The 19,162-nt window shown below is 40.2% G+C and overlaps 1 protein-coding gene across 3 annotated transcripts in view; it reads right to left on the bottom strand.

Moving 5' to 3' along the window:
• LOC136666160 (homeobox protein cut-like 2) overlaps window positions 1-19,162 on the bottom strand; it is a 220,017-nt gene that overhangs the window by 99,037 nt on the left and 101,818 nt on the right. For all 3 annotated transcript variants that reach the window (XM_066644204.1, XM_066644205.1, XM_066644206.1), the window contains one exon: window positions 18,483-18,530. In XM_066644204.1, the coding sequence (XP_066500301.1) occupies window positions 18,483-18,530 (48 nt within the window). The remainder of the gene's footprint in view (window positions 1-18,482; window positions 18,531-19,162) is intronic.

Here is a 19,162-nt window from a genome sequence, read left to right on the forward strand (position 1 = left end):
GTATGAAAACAAAGCCCATATTGCCGTGACTGAACCGTCTCTACTCTCCGAACCCATGTCACCATTCGGCTCCCAGACGCTCACGCTGCCATCTGACTCAGCTCCTGCTTTAGCGAGGAGTACATAGCTCATTCCAGCATCCCCTTCGCATCCCTTTTTTTCCATCCCCTGCCTGGCGCAGGCAGGCGCTGAAGTTTATTTCTCTTGGCATGTCCTCGGCCGGCGCACTGCCACCCATTTCACACGTTTTTATTGGCTAATTTGACTGTGCTCTCGCCAGCAGCTGCAAGCGAGCCAGGATCGCTGGCCTCTGGTCCCCCTCCATGCCACACATCCCCCACCCCCACCCACCCCCAACAACCACGGATGGATCAGTCCGCGAGTCGGATCGAGGGAATTTTGGCTGCTTTTCTCCCTGTCATCTGTTTCACCGCCTATAAGAGAACAGAACCAAGAGCTGGAGCGCTGTTGAGGCTCACTCTCCACCCCCAGCTACGGCCGATCAAGGCTGTTTGTTTGCCCCTAAATATAATCAGCATCTGTTCTGTAAAATCAGTGGCAGCGGGTCTGCCAGAATGCCGGGTGCTGCATGCTATTGCTGACAGTCAGCGCACATGTGCTGCATGATTTAATTCATTTTTCAATTCAATATAATCTATATAGCACTTTTCCTTTTTTTTAAAACAGTGGATGGTTTCACATAGCATGTCTAAGAGGGGACAGCAGCAGGGACAGTACTAAGAGCATGAGGAAGACATACAGAGAGTAATCTAGAACCCCATCTCGCTCTAGAATGTTCCCGATACTTGAATTACAATCAATGTAATACATATTTACAAAGAAAATTAAGGAGAGGAATTTTATTACATTAAAAAAAAGATGACTACTAACTGCACAGATCTCCAGAGTAACTACCTCTAGGAAACTAGCTTTGTCCTCTAATTGGTGGGGACAATACCACTCAGTCTTGCCCCACTATCACCCTGGTCACCGCAGAGCAGGCCTCTGACATGTGATGTAACAGAACTGGTACTGAGCTAATGCCTAATGCTAGTGATGCTGTGTTAATGGCATGTGACTTAAGGCCAATTTATGCATCTGCATTGAAAGCAGAATCTACTCTGTAGTCTGCACAAAGGTTTTTATGTGTGTTTATATGTGTTTATATTTGTGGGATGTGTTAGTGTGTGTTGTACTGGTACGAGTGGATCAGACACAGCAGTGCTGCTAGTTTTTGTAAAGCCCTTAGTGTCACTGCTGGAGTGAGAACAGTCCACCAACAAAAACATCCAGCCAACAGTGTCCTGTGTCCACTAAAAGACGTAGAGGACCACAAACACAAACTGCAGCAATAGATGAGCTCTCTGACTTTACATCTACAAGGTGGACCAACAAGGTAGGTGTGCCTAACAGATTGGACAATAAGTGGACACAGTGTTAAAAAACTCCAGGACTGCTGTGTCTGATCCACTTGTACTAGCGCAACAGACTTATACACCAGCACCTCATCCATGTTACTGCAGTGCTGAGAAGGATCCAGCACACAAATGAAACCTGCTCATGTGGGGGTCCTGACCATTGAAGAGCAGGGTGAAATGGGGATAAGAATGTATGCAGAGATACAGGAGGACTACAGTCTGTAAGTGTTTAACTACAAAATGCTCCTGTATGTTCAGTGGAGCTGATAAAATGGACAATTAGTGTAGATATAAGGTTGGTGTTCCTAATGCAGTGCCAATTCAGTGTACAGATCTTGTCCACTCGTTATAGCCCACTGATTTTAGTCCTGAATTTATAAATTCCATTCACCAGTTTATCCATCCTCGACCATTCTCACTCAGGTAGACGGCTTTTGCAATGAACAAAACATCTTTTTATCATTTAATAACTCAAAGGGAATAAACAATTTCAAAGAACACACTTGGAATTTCAAATCTCTGTGCGAATGTGTGTTCTGTCTGATCAACTGCAAACTACAATTCATATTTCTGAAATCTGAAATCATCTAATATGGTGCTGGCCATCAAAGTTTACTGACCTAAATCTCTATTTTAATGAAAAGACAGGGTAATTCCTTTAGGTAAGATGTTTAACAACCTGAGCTTACTGGACTGATAGCTTGCACACTTTTTTTAAAAAATCAGATCCAGTGACAAAATAAAGGCTCACATGAACAGCTGAGCTTAAGGTATGCCTTACAAAACACCAATAGGAGGCAGAGTTCAGTATGTGGCCTTTTGCAGTGCCCATGGTGCCTTGTTGCTTTTGCACTGGACAGACGAGAGGGCGTCATGAGTGAGTCCCGTGTGCCATGCAAATGCTGCGTGAGCAAACATGGCTAACATTTGCACAGCGGCCGTGTCACTCAGGCACGCCGTCTCTCGAGCTCTCGGGCACTGTGCTGTCAGGGCGCTAAAAATTAAACCCTCCACCGACAACATAAGCAAAATCTGCTGAAATACATCAATTCTACCTGGCTAGAGAGAAAGAGACAGAGGGGGGGAGGCCTATTTATAACAAGCAGGCTCATGCACAAGCGCTCTACTTCAACCTGGCTGCAAGCAAAGAAATGCTACTTGAAATGACAAATCTCTCTCTTGTGCACAGGCAGTCTGGAATTAGTCTCAATTGGAAGGCAAACGCATACAAGAGACAGCATGAAACTCTTGCCATATCAGGCTGAGTTGAGAAGTGGTAAAAGGTATCAGAGAGTAGAGACTGAGAGAAGTGTGGATCGAAAAGTAAAAACACTCTGCAGGGGGAAAACGCATGGGAGTCGTGGAGGAACTCAGCCAGTTCTTCCTCAAACTCATGCACCATATCTGAACCATATGCTGAGAGAAATGGGTTTGGTATTTCAGAGATAACAGAGCCCATATATTTTCTCAGCCAAGCATAACTACCATCAACACAATCATTCAGGGCCCACAGTACCTTTTGTGCCAGTTTCAAGGGAAATCTGCTAGAGTGTTATGTAAAAAAGTCACAAATCTTAACACAATGTTTATGGGTGGTATGCATGGAAAAATGTGTTTGTATGCCTACTGTGTACATTAGACTAGATTGCGTTATTGTGTACATTAGACTAGACTATTGTATAAAAAGTGATGGAATATTATAAACATGTGGCTGATAATATTATGTGTACACATAGATAGTTCATTCATTCATTCATTATCTGTAACCGCTTCTCCAGTTCAGGGTCGCGGTGGGTCCAGAGCCTACCTGGAATCATTGGGCGCAAGGCGGGAATACACCCTGGAGGAGGCGCCAGTCCTTCACAGGGCATCACACACTCACACAATCCACCTACCAACGTGTGTTTTGGGACTGTGGGAGGAAACCGGACACGAGGAAAACACGCCTCACAGACAGTCACCCGGAGCGGGAATCGAACCCACAACCTCCAGGTCCCTGCGACCCTATCTGCTGCACCACGGTGCCGCCCCATAATTATGTTTAAATAAACTTAATTTTCATTTAATATGTGGGCAAATATCAACCTAAAGATCTGAAGCAGTGCATTTTAAAAAGTAAAGAATACTGCCACCCCAGTTTCCAAGTCCCAAGAAACAAATTACAGTGCCAGCTTGTCGAGTGTAAAAGCAGGGAAGCTGTACAAAAGAGCTGAAGTACTTTGTTTACCTCTTGCCAAAGAGATGATCAAGACCAAGACCAAGTACTGTAACAAAATTCATGCTGAGCCAGATTAGTGTTTAAAGCTCGCTGATCTAGTCACATTTACTGCATGACTAAACTCAACCCTTTCACTAAAATTGTAAGCAGTAAATGTGTTGGTATAGAATAGAATAGAATAGAATAGAATAGAATAGCTTTTATTGTCGCTGAGAAAACAATTTTCAGAACAGTGTTAAAACAGTGAAATACAGTTTTAGCATCCTCTCTCAGGCAGCAGTTAAAATATAAAATAAATCTATGCCTATTGGTATGGTATGGTATGGTATGATATTGGTATCTATTGGTATGCCTACATGTGTGTGTGTGTGTGTGTGTGTGTGTGTAATATGACATATCGGTGGTACTTGGCTTGATAGTGAGTGGTACTTGGTCTGAGAATTCTGAGAACCACTGGTGTAGATTGAGGGTGTTTCCTCACCATTTGCTGCTCTCCAGTCTGATTGCATGTTTGAAACCTGTCTAATGGTTTTGTGAAACCCCAGTGTCTGTAAATGGGTATGCTAGGCTTTCTCTCTGTCTGTGCATCTCGGGAACTCCAAACATTGAAGAACACTAACCAAGATGAGGATATTGCCATATTCCTGCTCCATAGGTGGGTAATATAACTTCTTTTTGCTGTTATAGATTACTTAAGGTGGAAATCTCCAAATACAAGAGCATTACCTAAAATGCTACAAAACTAAACGAGTTGGGTTAAAGAAGTGTTTCTGTGGTAATTCAAACAGTAAATGAAATCTTACAGAAAAGTTCAACTTCAGCCAGGTACAAACAAGAGTTGTTTTTCCCCCTGAAACATACAATTCCACTTTATAACAGGTGGAGCTTCTGAATGTAAATGTTTCAATTTTGAATTTCAATTAGACGTTACACAACAATTCTTTAAAACTTATTTGTACCCTTTTTACACAAATATATTTCACTCTATATCCGAGCAACTTGCAGCTGGTCTGGTGTCAGTTTTCCAGTGCAATTTAAAACCATGAGAAGATTCCTGTTCCTGTTTATTGAGAGATTTTCTTAACAATGGCACCAGACATTGGTTGAAGGAAATAATGAGCCTGAAATACGTATTAAAACCCTACGCTGTTACTTTATAAAGTAGACCCACATTCAGCTGGTCCTCAGTGTAGCCATGTCTATGAGAAGTGACTGTTTATGTTTGCCCATTGTCTGAAATTCTGAATGGTCATCTCTTCCATTATTAATAATTTTTAATGGTGGTAAAGTATATACGTAGAAATGAATGCACACGAAACAAGTTCAAGATTTGGTTGCTGGAAGAGGCTGAGGTTTTACAGACATACACTTCCTTAATTTCTACCAATGTTTAGTGAAAAATTCGTCCGTCTCTATGATGAATAGACCACCACAGTGAATGGCAGGCTGCAAGGACTGCAAGGCATCGATGTTGCACCTCTTTAGTACAGTCTATAACTGCTTCTTTACTGGCCACCAGCCAAACAGTGGCCTTGGTGTAGCTGGTCACAGGAAGAGTTGCCAAGGAAGTCAAGAATCAGGGATTCTAGTGGCACTTGGACTAAAGGTGATATATTTTGAGTCCAGCGATGTGTGAAAGAGTATGATGAAGTCATAATTGAAGTTATTTCCATGATAGAAAAGTGTACCACAGTATAACATTTCACTTTTCTTTGGTTTATAATAAAGTTCGACAAAATGCACCAGCACTACAGCAGCATTTTTTCAATTTTGGCATATCTTCTTATATTTGCCTTTAAACATGATTAATTCCCATGTGATTCATATCAAAAATGTTAAGAACAATCTCGTCTCTCTCTCTCTCTGTAATGAGGTCCCATTTGACCTACAGCACTGTGAAAAGGGATACTTTAGACCAAAAGCTGAAAATCTAAAGTCTGGAGACTATCTCTTGTAAATGTATAATCCTAGTCATGAGAGTCCAATGGTCAGTTTCACATTCAGCATTTACACAAAGGAAGAGGCAAATAATGTGTGTTTCATGTATCTCAACCCCTTTTCACATTGAGTCACATTGAATATTGTGATAGGTTGCAACTGAAGGGCCCAGTCTAAAGATTAAGGAATGTTAAAACTGTATTTTTGACTGTATCATTGAAAAGACATTAATTAAAATATTGAAAAATATCAAATTTGGAACATGTATATATATGGTCACGGTTGGTCCAGAACACCCCCTCCCCAGATGGGGCGACAGACCATCACAGGGCACAATCAGCCATTTACTCACACCTGTGGACAGTTATAAATAGCAAATGTTTTTGGATTGGATGGTTTTAGATTGTTTCAAGGAAATCGGAGCACCCAGAGGAAACTCATTCAGAACATGTCAATCTACTCACAAACAGTGTCCAAAGGCAGGGATTGAACCCACAACCACAGGACCCTGGAGCTTTTTGACAGCGACACTACCTGCAGATAAAGAGAGATGGATCTAATTCAGTACCATGGCTCCAATTCCAACAGCATAAGGCCCACAAGAAAGCTAAAAAAAAATGCTGGATTAAATATTGGAGGTAAAATATGGGGATTCAAGCCAATCTTGTAATAAATCTAGCCTAAGAAAGAAAACACACACACACACACACACACACACACATTCTGAGATGTGTATTTCTTCCTCTGGGTTAGTAGCGTGTTTTAGAAGTCAGTATACGACATCCTACCTTTAGGGCAGCGTTTCTCAAAGTGTGGGGCGTGTAGGTATTGCAGGTGGGGCGCAAGGAATCTGAAGAAACGAGCATTACTTTATTAATGAGCCTGTCTTCATTAATGCCTTCCTTTTTTTCCTATGAAGCTTACTCAGTAAAAAGCACCCACTAACAATGGATTCATTAATAGCCCTTAAATATACTAAAAGATCATTAGATAGGACCCCAGAAAAACCTGGAAGCCAAATATGCTTTTATTCGCAAACTTTTATTTTGAAAATGTGCCACTGAAATTAACACGTTTTGGCTGCGATTCAGACACGATGGGTCTTCTTTCAGTCTTCATTAAGGTACCTGTTCAAATATAAAGCTGATCAATCATAGAAGTTTACTGGCCTCCAATTCACCATCAGAGTCCCGTTTATAAAGTTAGCTTTTACCAGCTCTGTGCTTGAGGTCAGTAACAAGAACACAACAGATAAGAATGACGGCTAATTACAGTAATAAAAGTGGCTTGTATATAACTGTTAGGGAAACAGAGGAGGATCAGAGAGTTAGTTAATGTTAATACGAGCTGTGCTTAAGTTGGGAGAAAGCACTTTAAACATGAAGCAAGTTAAAGTTCCATAGTGTGTTGTTTGGGACACAGTCTCACTCTCTAACGCTAATGTTAATCAAATGAGGTTCCACATTATTATAACAGCAGTATTTTACTGCCTTATCTACATAGGAATCAGCTTATCTAATATTTTGGGAATGGGGTGGGCTTTGACTCAGCAAATATGTCCCCCAAAAATATCAAATTCACTCCACATCCTTGCACCTGCCTTTGAAAATTGAGACACTGAAACACAGTTTAATTAGTAGGCCAATTTTTGATGTTAATGTATCTGGTGTTATAATGTTAAGCTACTGATGTTGATGTTACGTCAATAAATTAGAAAATTGTAAACATTTGGGGGCGATATGGTACAGGTAGGACGTGGAAATTCCCTTCATATTCATCCACTGCACAAACCAAAGAAGGTTCGCTGCAGAGAAAAGATGTCAAGAGGTTTGTCCTCGGTTCATTGTTTGTTTTTAATGCACTATTCCCTCCTAAAGGGAGTGTTCGCACTCACTTTAACTGAGCAATGGCACCAGGTTTCGGTTAAATCGATCCAAACCTGATGTATATAAACACATCCTTAAATGCATATTTAAATGAAAGAGATTTAATGACGTGCTTTTAGAAAATATTTTAAAGAAACTATTCTATTGCAATCGTTAATCACATATCTAAAAGTACTGATGATACCCAGCACGTGGTCAAGAAATTTATCATGATAATGTTAACATATAATCATTTTGCCCACCCCTGGAGCTCAGTCCTGCCAGGTGATGGATAAGATATTATGAAGGTACTGGTTATTACAATGGCCTGAGGCTTTCACAAGGTGCCAGTTATGCAGATAATTTCGCAGATGGTCTTTTGAGGTGATTCTGAATTTCCTCAGTGCAATTGGAAATGCACTTAGTTGATGGTTTACTTTACTGGTGATGATGAGTTGTGGAGGTGCTGATGTACAGCACTGACAAACAACTTTAGTTTTCTGTGTTGACCATCAGCCTCTTTTTTTCCTGTAGGCTGTAACAGCAGCTGAGATTGTTGACTGCAGGGCCTCTGGAGTGTGTTACCAGAGCTCAGTCATTAGTATACAGGAGCTCAATGATCTGTTCACATCTGAGTTTGGTGGTAGCCTGCAGTCTTCTGATACTGAAGATGTTCCCTTCACGTCTGAAGTCAATGGTGACCCCTGACACATTCTTCTATTCCCTGAGGTATCAAAGTAGCCAAGGAAACAGCCTGGAATAAATATATATATATATATATATATATATATGTGTGTGTGTGTGTATGTATGTATATATACATATATATATATAAATACACACACACACACACACACAACACAGGAACCAACAGAGAGGCCTGTATCGTTCCAGTAGGCACAGTGAAAAGCTAAGCACATTGATCACTGGCCTCTGATGATTACTTAGTTCATTATTCCCTTGTGGATCAGCCTTGGACAGGACTTGGACAAATGGACACGGTGGCCATCAAAAGAACCTCTCACCTAAACTCACTCTTTACCCCGTAACAAACACAATGGTCATTTTCCGGTATTCTCTTGATTTTTCCTGTGGCTGTTTTCTGACAAATATCACATCAACAGTCTCTGAATTTTGAAACCACACTGTTCTGTTACAAACAGAAGTAATAAATACCAAGAGCAAAACGGGAAACAAGCTCCCTGGACAAAAAAACAACCATAAAAAAAAGTCATTTCTTGGATCATTTCTTCTCTAATATTTGGTTACTCATGTCCTTGCTGCACTAACAGCATCAGTCCTGTCAGGTAAGGATTACAGCAATCTCCTGAGATCATTCCTATCCATTTCAGCCCACTCTTTTACTAACTTTGTACTTCATGTCTGTGCAGAACACAACACTGACATACCCACTTTCCAGTCTGACAACTGTAAGGTGCTAGTGTGTGACTAGTTCAACAGATATGAATGAACACTGCGACACTTTGGGCTTGAAAGGACAAGAAGTATCTCTAGAGACGGGTGTAATCTCTATCTGACAGGACTGAAACATTTTTAAGCTGTGCAATATGAAGTTTTAGAAAAGAGAGAGTTCAAAATTATGAAAATGTGAATTCTGTGGGAAAACTTTCATATATTTCATTTCATATATTTACATATGTTATTTACAAACTTTCATATATTCACGATGAATCACACAATTTGCTGCGATTCATCGTGACTAATCATATTATTCCTGAAATATTTAATACTGGATATTTAAATGTAAAATAAATCAATTTAAGATCAATGTAATGGAATTTTATTTATAGTAATGTATATTCTCAATTGTCAAGTGATGTCAAAAAATTGTAATCACAAGACTAAAGTTAAAATGATAATACTTCCTTGTATTTTTGGAAGGGAAATAACTGGGTAGTGTGATATGCATGACAAACTGGCTAAAGGTATTGTTCTTTTTTTAATTACATTACAATATCTCAGTGTATTGTTCATTAATTTTAAATGAGAATCTCTTTATTTGCTGAGTAAAACGTTCAGGGAGAGATTTAGCATCAAACAAACTTGTGGCTCAAACAAAAAAACAGCTATATTTCTGCAAAAACAAAATGTAATCTACCTTCTTAACTCAACAGTAGCAACGATGTGTTTACATAGCTACATAAAACCGCTAATACATCACTAGGCTCTGTAAAAAAGAGTAAATTATGAGAGGAAGTTGTGGCCGAATTTTGCAAATTACAAATTAGTGTTCTTGAAAAAAATAAATGTGTTAAATTCCCATGTGTGCAGCATGGATAAACATTCTGTAGCATAGATAAACATTCGTTTTAATGCCATTATTTTTTAAATCACTGGTCATTCCTTCTTACTCACGCTAATATGAGTCACTTCAACTTCTATCTAAACTATGCATGGAAATTTGATTAAAAGTGATATAACAGATGGCACCACACTCCAGCTTCTGGCCTCGGAATGTACATGTGCAAACTCTCTCCCACAAGGGTAGAAGCAGTGGATGAGAGAGATAGAGAAAGAAAGCGAGAGAGAGAGAGAGAGAGAGAGAGAGAGAGAGAGAGAGAGAGAGAGAGAGAGTGGGGGAAAGGGAAAGGGAGTCTGTTTCTCACCAGGTAAAGACTTTCTTGCGGAACCGGAGATCACACTATGGTAACACGTGCAGGACATGGGTGATAACACCGGAAAGACCCAGCTTTAGGCCTCACTGCTGCCTATTTATATCAGCTCCGTGGGTCGCAGTCACCAGTGTGTTAGGAATACATAATGGACTGGCTGCTTCCTGCCACACCATTGCTACTGTACCATGGCCAGTGAAAAAGCTAGCAGTGCATTAGCATTCATGTAGTGACTGGAAGGTGAAAGAGTAGGGAATAGGTGGGATAAGATAGGTGTGGTATATATAGGGTGGGTCATAAGAAGGTGTCCATTTTCACACATAGACTGAAATAAGAAGCATGGGCAGGAGAGTATCTTCTTGTGTTAATTCTCTGCATTAAATCTTACTCAATCTATAAGCAACTACACTTATTTATGAAAAATGGCTTCTTTTCATGAAATGGACACCAATGCTGAAAAACTGGTACATCTCCCTTTAATGAGCTTCTTCATTTACAACTTACTACACCTTAAGACAAGCCCATTTCTGTTCAGGCACTTTTCAGGCATTGCAAGGCACAATGAATATATACATATTCTCTGTATATATACATATTCTCAGTGCCAGCTGTATGCCAAAGTTTGAAATCAGTTGTCAAATTACATTAGTTGATTTCTTTGAAGTTCTCAATTTAAATTCACAATATTTTTCTAATTCAAAGAGTGTATTTCCTCACCATTTGTTAGGAAACAAAAAATGCATCTCAGTCTGAAAAGGCTCAGGTTGTGTCTTTGTGCATCACAGATGAAAAATAGCATCTGGAGGCGTCTGAATGGTGGAGACCTCCAACCATTTAAACGCATGAAAATAGATGAGGATATTGCTAAATATCTGCTCAGTAGGTAGGTAATATTGACAAATTTTAATGTCAATGTATTATATAAGGTGGTAGTGCCTGCAAATTCATGAGGCCTAACTTCATAAAAGTAAACAGAATGAAAGTGCTACAAAACATAACAAGCTACAAATAAGTTTCTGTAGTAATTCAAACAGCGAATAAAAGACAAATTACATTTCAACTAGTTGCTACTAATTGATTTGTTCACATGTCCTCCTCAATTGCTACTAATTTGTTTGATATATTGCAAAAAATAAAACATAAAATATTTGCTAACATTTTCATGCCAGTATATATATGTTCTCTACATGGGATGTACATTATTTCTGCATAAAAAAAATAAATCAACAGGACATTTGCATATGACTGGAGATACTTGTTGTTCTTACATTAGCATTCACATAGCTAGTGTTGTAATCTCATGACCCATAACAATTCAGGCTACTTCAGTCTAGATCTGTTACAGATCCTCACTGAATTTGTACTTTGATTACTTCTGCTTTTGTTATCAGGTTCATACATTATACATCAAACACTACACCAGGTTTGAGTCATTTCTAATTTAAGATGAGCTAATCAACATTTTTTTTTAAATATACACCTCTTTTCAGTGACTTATCTAGCCTGCCCCTCCACCTCACATAACCTGTACCACATTTCCACTCTCTAAGATCCATTTTAAAAGGCGAGTGAATGAGAGAGAGCACTGGGCTATGAAACTGCCACAGAGCCCTTATGACAATTAGCCTGGGAAAAGGTTTATGACCACTGGAGCCACGGGCCCGTACAAAATCGGCCCCAGCCAGCGGCAGTGACTCGAACCGAAAGGTAATTACGCCTCTCCTCATCACACGCGAGGAAGCAAGCGACATAACGTGCTCTTTTTTCACCCCATCTTTTCACACGCGGCCCGCCATAATTAATTATCGTCCCTTTACTCTCTGATTTATTCCGCGATTCATAACATATTTATACATTCAAGATGAATTATCATTTCCTTCAGGGATTAATCAAAAAGACGGGAGGAAGGACTGGTCCGCTCCTGTCGTTCCTTGATCAAAAGACGGAGTGGCTTCACCTAGCGGCGATGCTCAGCGAGCCCAGGCAGGGTCCGAGCGGAAGTGGTTGATCAGAGAGGTGGGCTTCAGGGGCTATCTGATGATTCAGTACCAGTCAAGAACCATGCTTATATGATCTGTGCTGTCACATTCAGATTTAATAGGGGACCAGGCACTTTGTCCCAGAGGAGCACTGGGCACACGACTATATCTCAGGACATATAATTGGCCTAAATTTGGCCAATGTCTTCCTCAAGCTGGAATCACTATGTAAATGAGGATCATTTTCTGTCAGTTTTCACTAAGAAACCATGCAATAACTTTGATTTAATTTCTGGAGAAAATTTAAGTTGAACATTAAAGAAAAACTTTGCCAAAATATCTCATTTATACAGTGCTGGATTTAACTGACAGTTGAATTCAATACAACTACAATTTTAAAGCATTTGTGCGTTGAGTATAACTGAAATTGAAAATTAAAATATTCTCCTACTCTTTTGTCAATTTATGGTAAATTTCACATAGTATTAAGAATGACAATTTACATTTTCTGAAAAAAATATTAAAGCATAAATACACTCTGTTCATGATTATTAGCTAACATTAAAATTTTTAAATCGTCTAAACCACACGTTCTCTCAGATACAATATAGTCCTCAAGAACGTAGCAAATTTTGCACATGCTTTTGTAGCACTTTTTTTGCTCTTAGAATCTCAGTGAATTCCAGCGTGGTACTGTGATAGGGTACCACCTGTGCAACAGGTCCTGTTGTGAAATTTCCTCACTAGTAGAGGTGGGTGATTTGGCCCTAAAATAATTTCATATATTTCAAGGTATTTTGGTGATTATTATATTCTTGGTGATATGACAAAACACTGACAATAATTATATTAATTTTAAGAACACACTATTGCAACAAATATATAACGACAGTGATTTTTTTTTATCATTTAAAGAAAATCCGAGATATTATTGCACATGATATGATATAGCACAGCCTTACTCACTGCGATATGTTCCACAATCAACTCTCAGTGGTATTATAACAAAGTGGAAGCAATTGGAAACAACAGCAACTCAGCCATGAAATATGACAGAGCAGGGTCAGCGGAGGCTGAGGCGCATAGGTCACCAAACTTCCGCAGAGTCAGTCTCTACAGACCTCAAACAAGCGCAATGCAAATCATCAGATGCAGTGGTGTAAAGCATGTAGTCAATGGACTCTAGAGCAGTAGAGATGTGGTCTCTGGAGTGATGAATCACGCTTCTCCACTTGGGAACCCGATGGAATGGTTCTTGTCTGACTGCACTGATAGAGGGAAGATTATGGTGGGGTTGTTCTTCAGGAGTTGGGCTCGGCCCCTTAATTCCAGTCAAAGGGACTCTTAATGGTTCAGCATACCAAGAGATTTTAGACAATTTCATCCTCCCAACTTTGTGGGAGCAGTTTAGGGATGTTCCCTTCCTGTACGTGACTGTACACCAGTGCACAAAGCAAGGTCCATAAAGACATGAGCGAGTTTGGTGTGAAAGAACTTGACTGGCCCGCACAGAGACCGTGACCCAGACCTTCTCATCTGACCACACAAATGTGCCCATGGAAGAATGATTAAAAATTCCCAGTCACCCTTCTACACCTTGTGGAAAGCTGCACCCAAAAGAGTTGGATCTGTTATAGCTGCAAAGTGTGAGCCAACGTCATATTAAACCCTATGGATTAAGAACGGGATGTTTGTGTGTAGGCAGACAAGCAAATACTTTTGGCAATATAATGTATGAGCACACAAGAAGAGTCTAAAAAATGTATTGAGTTTTAGTATGTAATACACTGTCCTTCTGGTGCCTCTAGTGTTTGTTAGAAATTTTATGCTTCAGTGCTAAACAACAAACAATAATGTGCTGGTCTAGCTGACACAGCATAACGGGTGCATGGAAAATTGTGCAAATATGTTTTATTTTGGCTCACAACTACTTGTATGTCATCATGCACAAAAAATATGTATAAAAGTTGTAGCTGTATGACATTTTCTTTCAGTATCATACTGTTCATGTATGCTGACATTTTCATTATTCACTCTATGAACACCAAAGTAAACTAAGACCCAACTTCTTGCAGATACTACTATATGTAGGGCATGTAGCAACTGTGATTCGCTGTCATTTCATTTTTAATATGGACGGGGAAAAGTGCAGGGGGAAAAAATGGCTTCGTTTTACTGATGTGTGCATGAACGTGCAGGAAACCTCTCCACCCCATGTATTAAAAATTCACTACAGAAAGCAGTTTCGAATGTGTTGCACCTTGAAAAACATTCCTGGGGCCTTTGTGACCCAGAAAACAGGTGTCTTACCAAGGCTCCCCTAAGCAGGCAGGTTTGGCTGGGCTAGATAAATGGCAGGTCGGAGTGTGGATGTGGAGACAGCTGGATTTTGTACCTCTCCGCCTGATAATGAGGGGAGATGATGATTTCTGGGCTGCAGGGGTTAATGGCACGAAACCGAACGGAGTCGCTAATTACACGTTACGAACTATTTATCAGAATCTCCATCTGCGCTGCGCCACAACTCTCATTGTGCACGCTAAATTACTCCTTGGATTATCTTTGTAAAGCAAGTTTCCGTAATTAGGGCCCTGCACTGATGTTTTCACTTTCCGAACACCAACAGACAACGAGAGCGAGAGACAGAGAGGGAAGAGAGAGAGAGAGAAATTAGCTGACTGGTTAATTTGGGCCTGACATCTCAAACCAGAGACACAAAGCCATTTCACACTTCTGCAGGCCTACTTTTGGCAACATGTACTTCACAAACCCTCTGTGGTATTTTCTCATCCAAAAGGTGAGTGCCGGGCTACAATTTGCATACTGTCTTGACACTCCTCTCAAAGGAGGGAAAATGGCTGCCGTCAAAAAGGGTGAAAGCGCAAAGTTGCAAAGTCGCTGGAGTGGTCGGAAGACGTTCTCCTTACAGGACTTCTTTCCTGAGCCTCCCGACCTAAAAGGTGGGCCTGACACTTAGCGAGAAACGTGCCGCCGCGCTCAAGTTTTTTCCTTTCGTGGTATATTTTTATTAAAATTACCTTCATTAGAAAACACTCTTCATTATAAAACCAAAAAGTGCTGCCGGTCTCCCAGGGCTGTTGGATTAATAAGGACAGAGATGTATTTTAAGCCGTAAACTCGGCTCCTCACTGTCCTTAATCTCCTTTCCACTTCACAGGCCAAATTAACACCTCTCCCTGGCTCTGACGGGACCTCATTAGCTCGCTTCCACCCAGAAAGAGGAGGAAGAGAAAAAGGAGGAGAAAGAAGAAGACGAAGAAGTACAAGAAGTAGTAGTAGTAGTAGAAGAAGTAATAGAAGGAGGAGGAGGAGAAGGAAGAGAAGAAAAAAAGAAAGGCAAGCGACCAATGACAGCCACCGGCGCGGGGGATTAACCCTTGGCGCAACCGAACACTTCGGGAATCTAGGTCGACGGCGTGTTTCTAATCAGCCGGCTGGTTAGCGATAATTAGCAGGCGAGGTAGCGCGGCGGAACGAGGGGAGGAGTGGGAGGGACGCGGCGAAATGAAACAGAAAAAGAAAAGAGGAACCTGTCATGTCGCAAACACTTCAAAGGCGCATACTTCTCTTTTAAAAAGTGGCACGGCGAGGGTCCAAGTATCACCCGGGACACGTTGAAACCACAGAGCTGCGTGGGGAGGAGGAGACCAAGGGGGCCGACAGGGACCCAAAGCACATACATACATACACACACACACATATACGCACACTTCTGAGGAACCCAAGTACACACACACAATCAGCACACACTCATACAAACCACCTGCACAATGAAGGAGGAGCACTGCTACTCTGCACAGTCTCATTAACTACAAACTTTATGCTCACTGTGTTTCTGTTTGTTTTTGCATTGAAGAAGTACTTACGAGAACTCTCTCAATCATGCAGCACTATCTTAACATTCCAGGTTTGGATCAAACCCATTCGATACACTGCACAACTTCTCCTCATGAATACACTCCCTGGCACAAGTTATTAAGTTTGGTTAACATAAAACATCTATGCATTTCTATTTGGTGTATAATGTGCTACCTTTCATGCTCATTGCATTATCTTCTTTCCCAAAGTACAGAGAAAACATACTGAAACTTTTTATAGCTATAAAAATCTGTTCTGGCCACAAGGAGCTTATCAATACAGAAATTTCAAGATATGATTATGTGGATATGGGGGTGTCTTGGAAGTATACATTTTTCAATAAAAAAACAAGCAGTGTTTTCTATGTTAATGTTGGTATTGTTAAAATCTGCAACATGCTCACAGTACACATGCATGAGCACTGTGTGTGTAACAGTTCAGGTTCAAATGTTGGCTATTTTACAAATGATACATAAATAACAGTTCTTAAGTATCACATTGTCAAAAAAAAAAACAAAAAAAACAAAACACAATGCTGTTTTTAAAATGTCATTTTGGAGACAGGCTACCTATAATTACACAGTCAGCTGTCCCTGTCCACAGGTTCTGCATCTGCGGAATTAACCAAGACTGAATCCAATATAATCACTGTCCAAAAAACTCATGTATCTTCTCAGTAACTTATAAGAGAAGGAAAAAAGTACTTCTTAACTTTCAATGGGAGTTTTGAAAGTAAGATTTCATTCCAAGCAATTTTGGAGCATTTATATTGGTCCATTCATCATGAAATTTTCACACAATGTGAAGGAGAGCTGCTGTTTTCTAAAATAAAAATTGATTAAAAAAAGGAGATAAATGTTTTAATTCAGACAGTGAAGATACACTCTATAAATAAACTCTATGTAGGTTTGTTAAACTACATTTATATTTAACTCCATTAATTCCATGGTCCAAAAAGCAAAACTTGATTCTGCAGCATGCCGAGAACTATGCTGCATTCACCAGAATAACCTGAGGTGTAGGCATACCCTGCTGTAGCATCCTGCCATTTCACAGTTCCTCAGTCTCTCTACAGCACTTGTTTGAGCGTTGATCACCTTGCCTCTTATTCGTTCTCTACATGTCTGTATTCAACAGATTTTTCTTGCCATTATTCCCTAAACAATGAAGCATAACAGACTCTTATTCAATATTTACCTTGTATTAGGTACAATAAGTAAATCAAAGATGAATGAAAGTATTAGGAAGGATGTGCACAGGTTATATGCAAAGCCTACAATATTAGAACCATAAGCAATTGAACATCTGTAGATTGATATCTGCAAGGGGTCTTGGAACCAATTCTCCATGGATATGGAGGCTGGACGGGATAGTGTATTCTATGGATCCTACAAAGAGAAGGTAAACATGGCAGTGTTTTAGTTGCTCTTGTTGTGATGGAGGGTCTTCAAAGTTAAATGTTAAACTCCTTACACAGGCAATAAATAAATAAATAAATAAATAAATAAATAAATAAATAAAAATAAATAAAATAAAATCCCATACCATACTTGCTCTACACAGCACGGCTATATTTAGCCCAGACTCGGCTCTGGTGTGGCACTGAATCACTTCTTATGAGGCGAGAGCGCTGGAAACATATTTGCGGTATCATTTCAATACGCATGTGCTTTGTGGACCATGGAAGAGGCTCACAAATATGATTTATGATCTTCATTTAATGGCTGGAGCGGCAGCTTTTGGGTAGAGATCAGATGACTCTCTCGACAGGGAGCATGTCAGAGACAGGGACGGCCAGCTCCACATCACAACAGGAAGTGAGAGAGAGAGAGAGAGAGAGAGAGAGAGAGATAGATAGAGGGGTAGACAGAGGCCCCAATACTTCAGCATGTTAATGGAGAGGAGATGCTACTCAAGTCTGACGGTAAAATGATACCAGTCAATAAGGAGGTGGAATGTGGATTTGGATGACGTTATGCTCTCAGTGAAAGCTTTGCTGGATGGTAGTAGTATTTAGATTAGCCGCTGTATGCTAATCCTCATTGTCTTAAAAAAAAAAAAAATCCCATTAAATCTACAGTGGTAAATGCACTTAGACAGAGTTTACTTTGGGTGCGCTCACATAAATGCATGAGGAGTTCATTTATTTAACACTGTAGGAGTTCCTTTGATATTGCGTGACATTACTTTCAGGATTTCAGTCATTCTGCGAGTTTCTATGAACACAGTTGTTTTGAGCCACAGTGCTACATATGGGTGCCAATGTGTGGACACCCCTGGGCAAATGACATTTTTATTGTTTTTCTGTGTTAAAGACAGCTCTACCAAACTTTAAAACAGCATTTTTATACAATGTCCATTTATCTGCTAGACAGTGTGTTAAATTCAGCAAATCAACAGTAATCACATATTCAAATTGTGCTGAATTGTTGAATTGTGTTCTGTGCAGAGGATGTGTAACTATTTTCACTTTCAGAAAACCAATTTTTGCCTAGATGGCTTAAATGTTTCCACTAGACTGTAGGTACAGTGAAAAAAGGACAGTGACTGACCTGGGCTTGCAGACTCTTGAGGACAGGGGCAACCATCTCCCGCACTTCCTGTACAGAGAGCAGACAGGGAACAAACTGTTAAATGTTAAATGTCCACTAACCCTGTCATGATACAGAAATCTGAAAATATTATACTGAATGACTAAAGGGTTAATGTATTTTGTAATTAAATGAAAACAATGTTATGCTTTTAACAAGTTTTTATTCATTCATTGTGTGAAACCACTTGTCCAGTGCAGGGTCATGGTGGGTCCGGAGCCTACCCGGAATCACTGGGCGCAAGGTAGGAACACACCCTAGAGGGAGCACCAGTCCTTCGCAGGGCCACACACTCTCACATTCACAGACATTTTTGAGTCGCCAATCCACCAATTTTTGGACCGTGGGAGGAAACTGGACCACCTGCAGGAAACCCACACCGAACCGGGGAAAACACACCAACCTCCTTACAGACAGTCACCCGGAGCAGGGCTCGAACCCACAACCCCAGGACTCTGGAGCTGTGTGACTGCAACATTACCTGCTGTGCCACCATGCTGCAACAACTTTTTAATAAGTCTTTATTACGAAGTACATGAAGGTTTAGTTTCAGCATTAATTGAGCTCTTCCAATGAAATATCAGCAAAGTCACATTTTAGCAGCGTACAGTATTTCAACTCATCTCAGCTTCCCCTAAAAT

The sequence above is a fragment of the Hoplias malabaricus genome, chromosome 14 (genome assembly GCF_029633855.1).
Source record: "Hoplias malabaricus isolate fHopMal1 chromosome 14, fHopMal1.hap1, whole genome shotgun sequence".
Taxonomy (NCBI): Eukaryota; Metazoa; Chordata; class Actinopteri; order Characiformes; family Erythrinidae; genus Hoplias; species Hoplias malabaricus.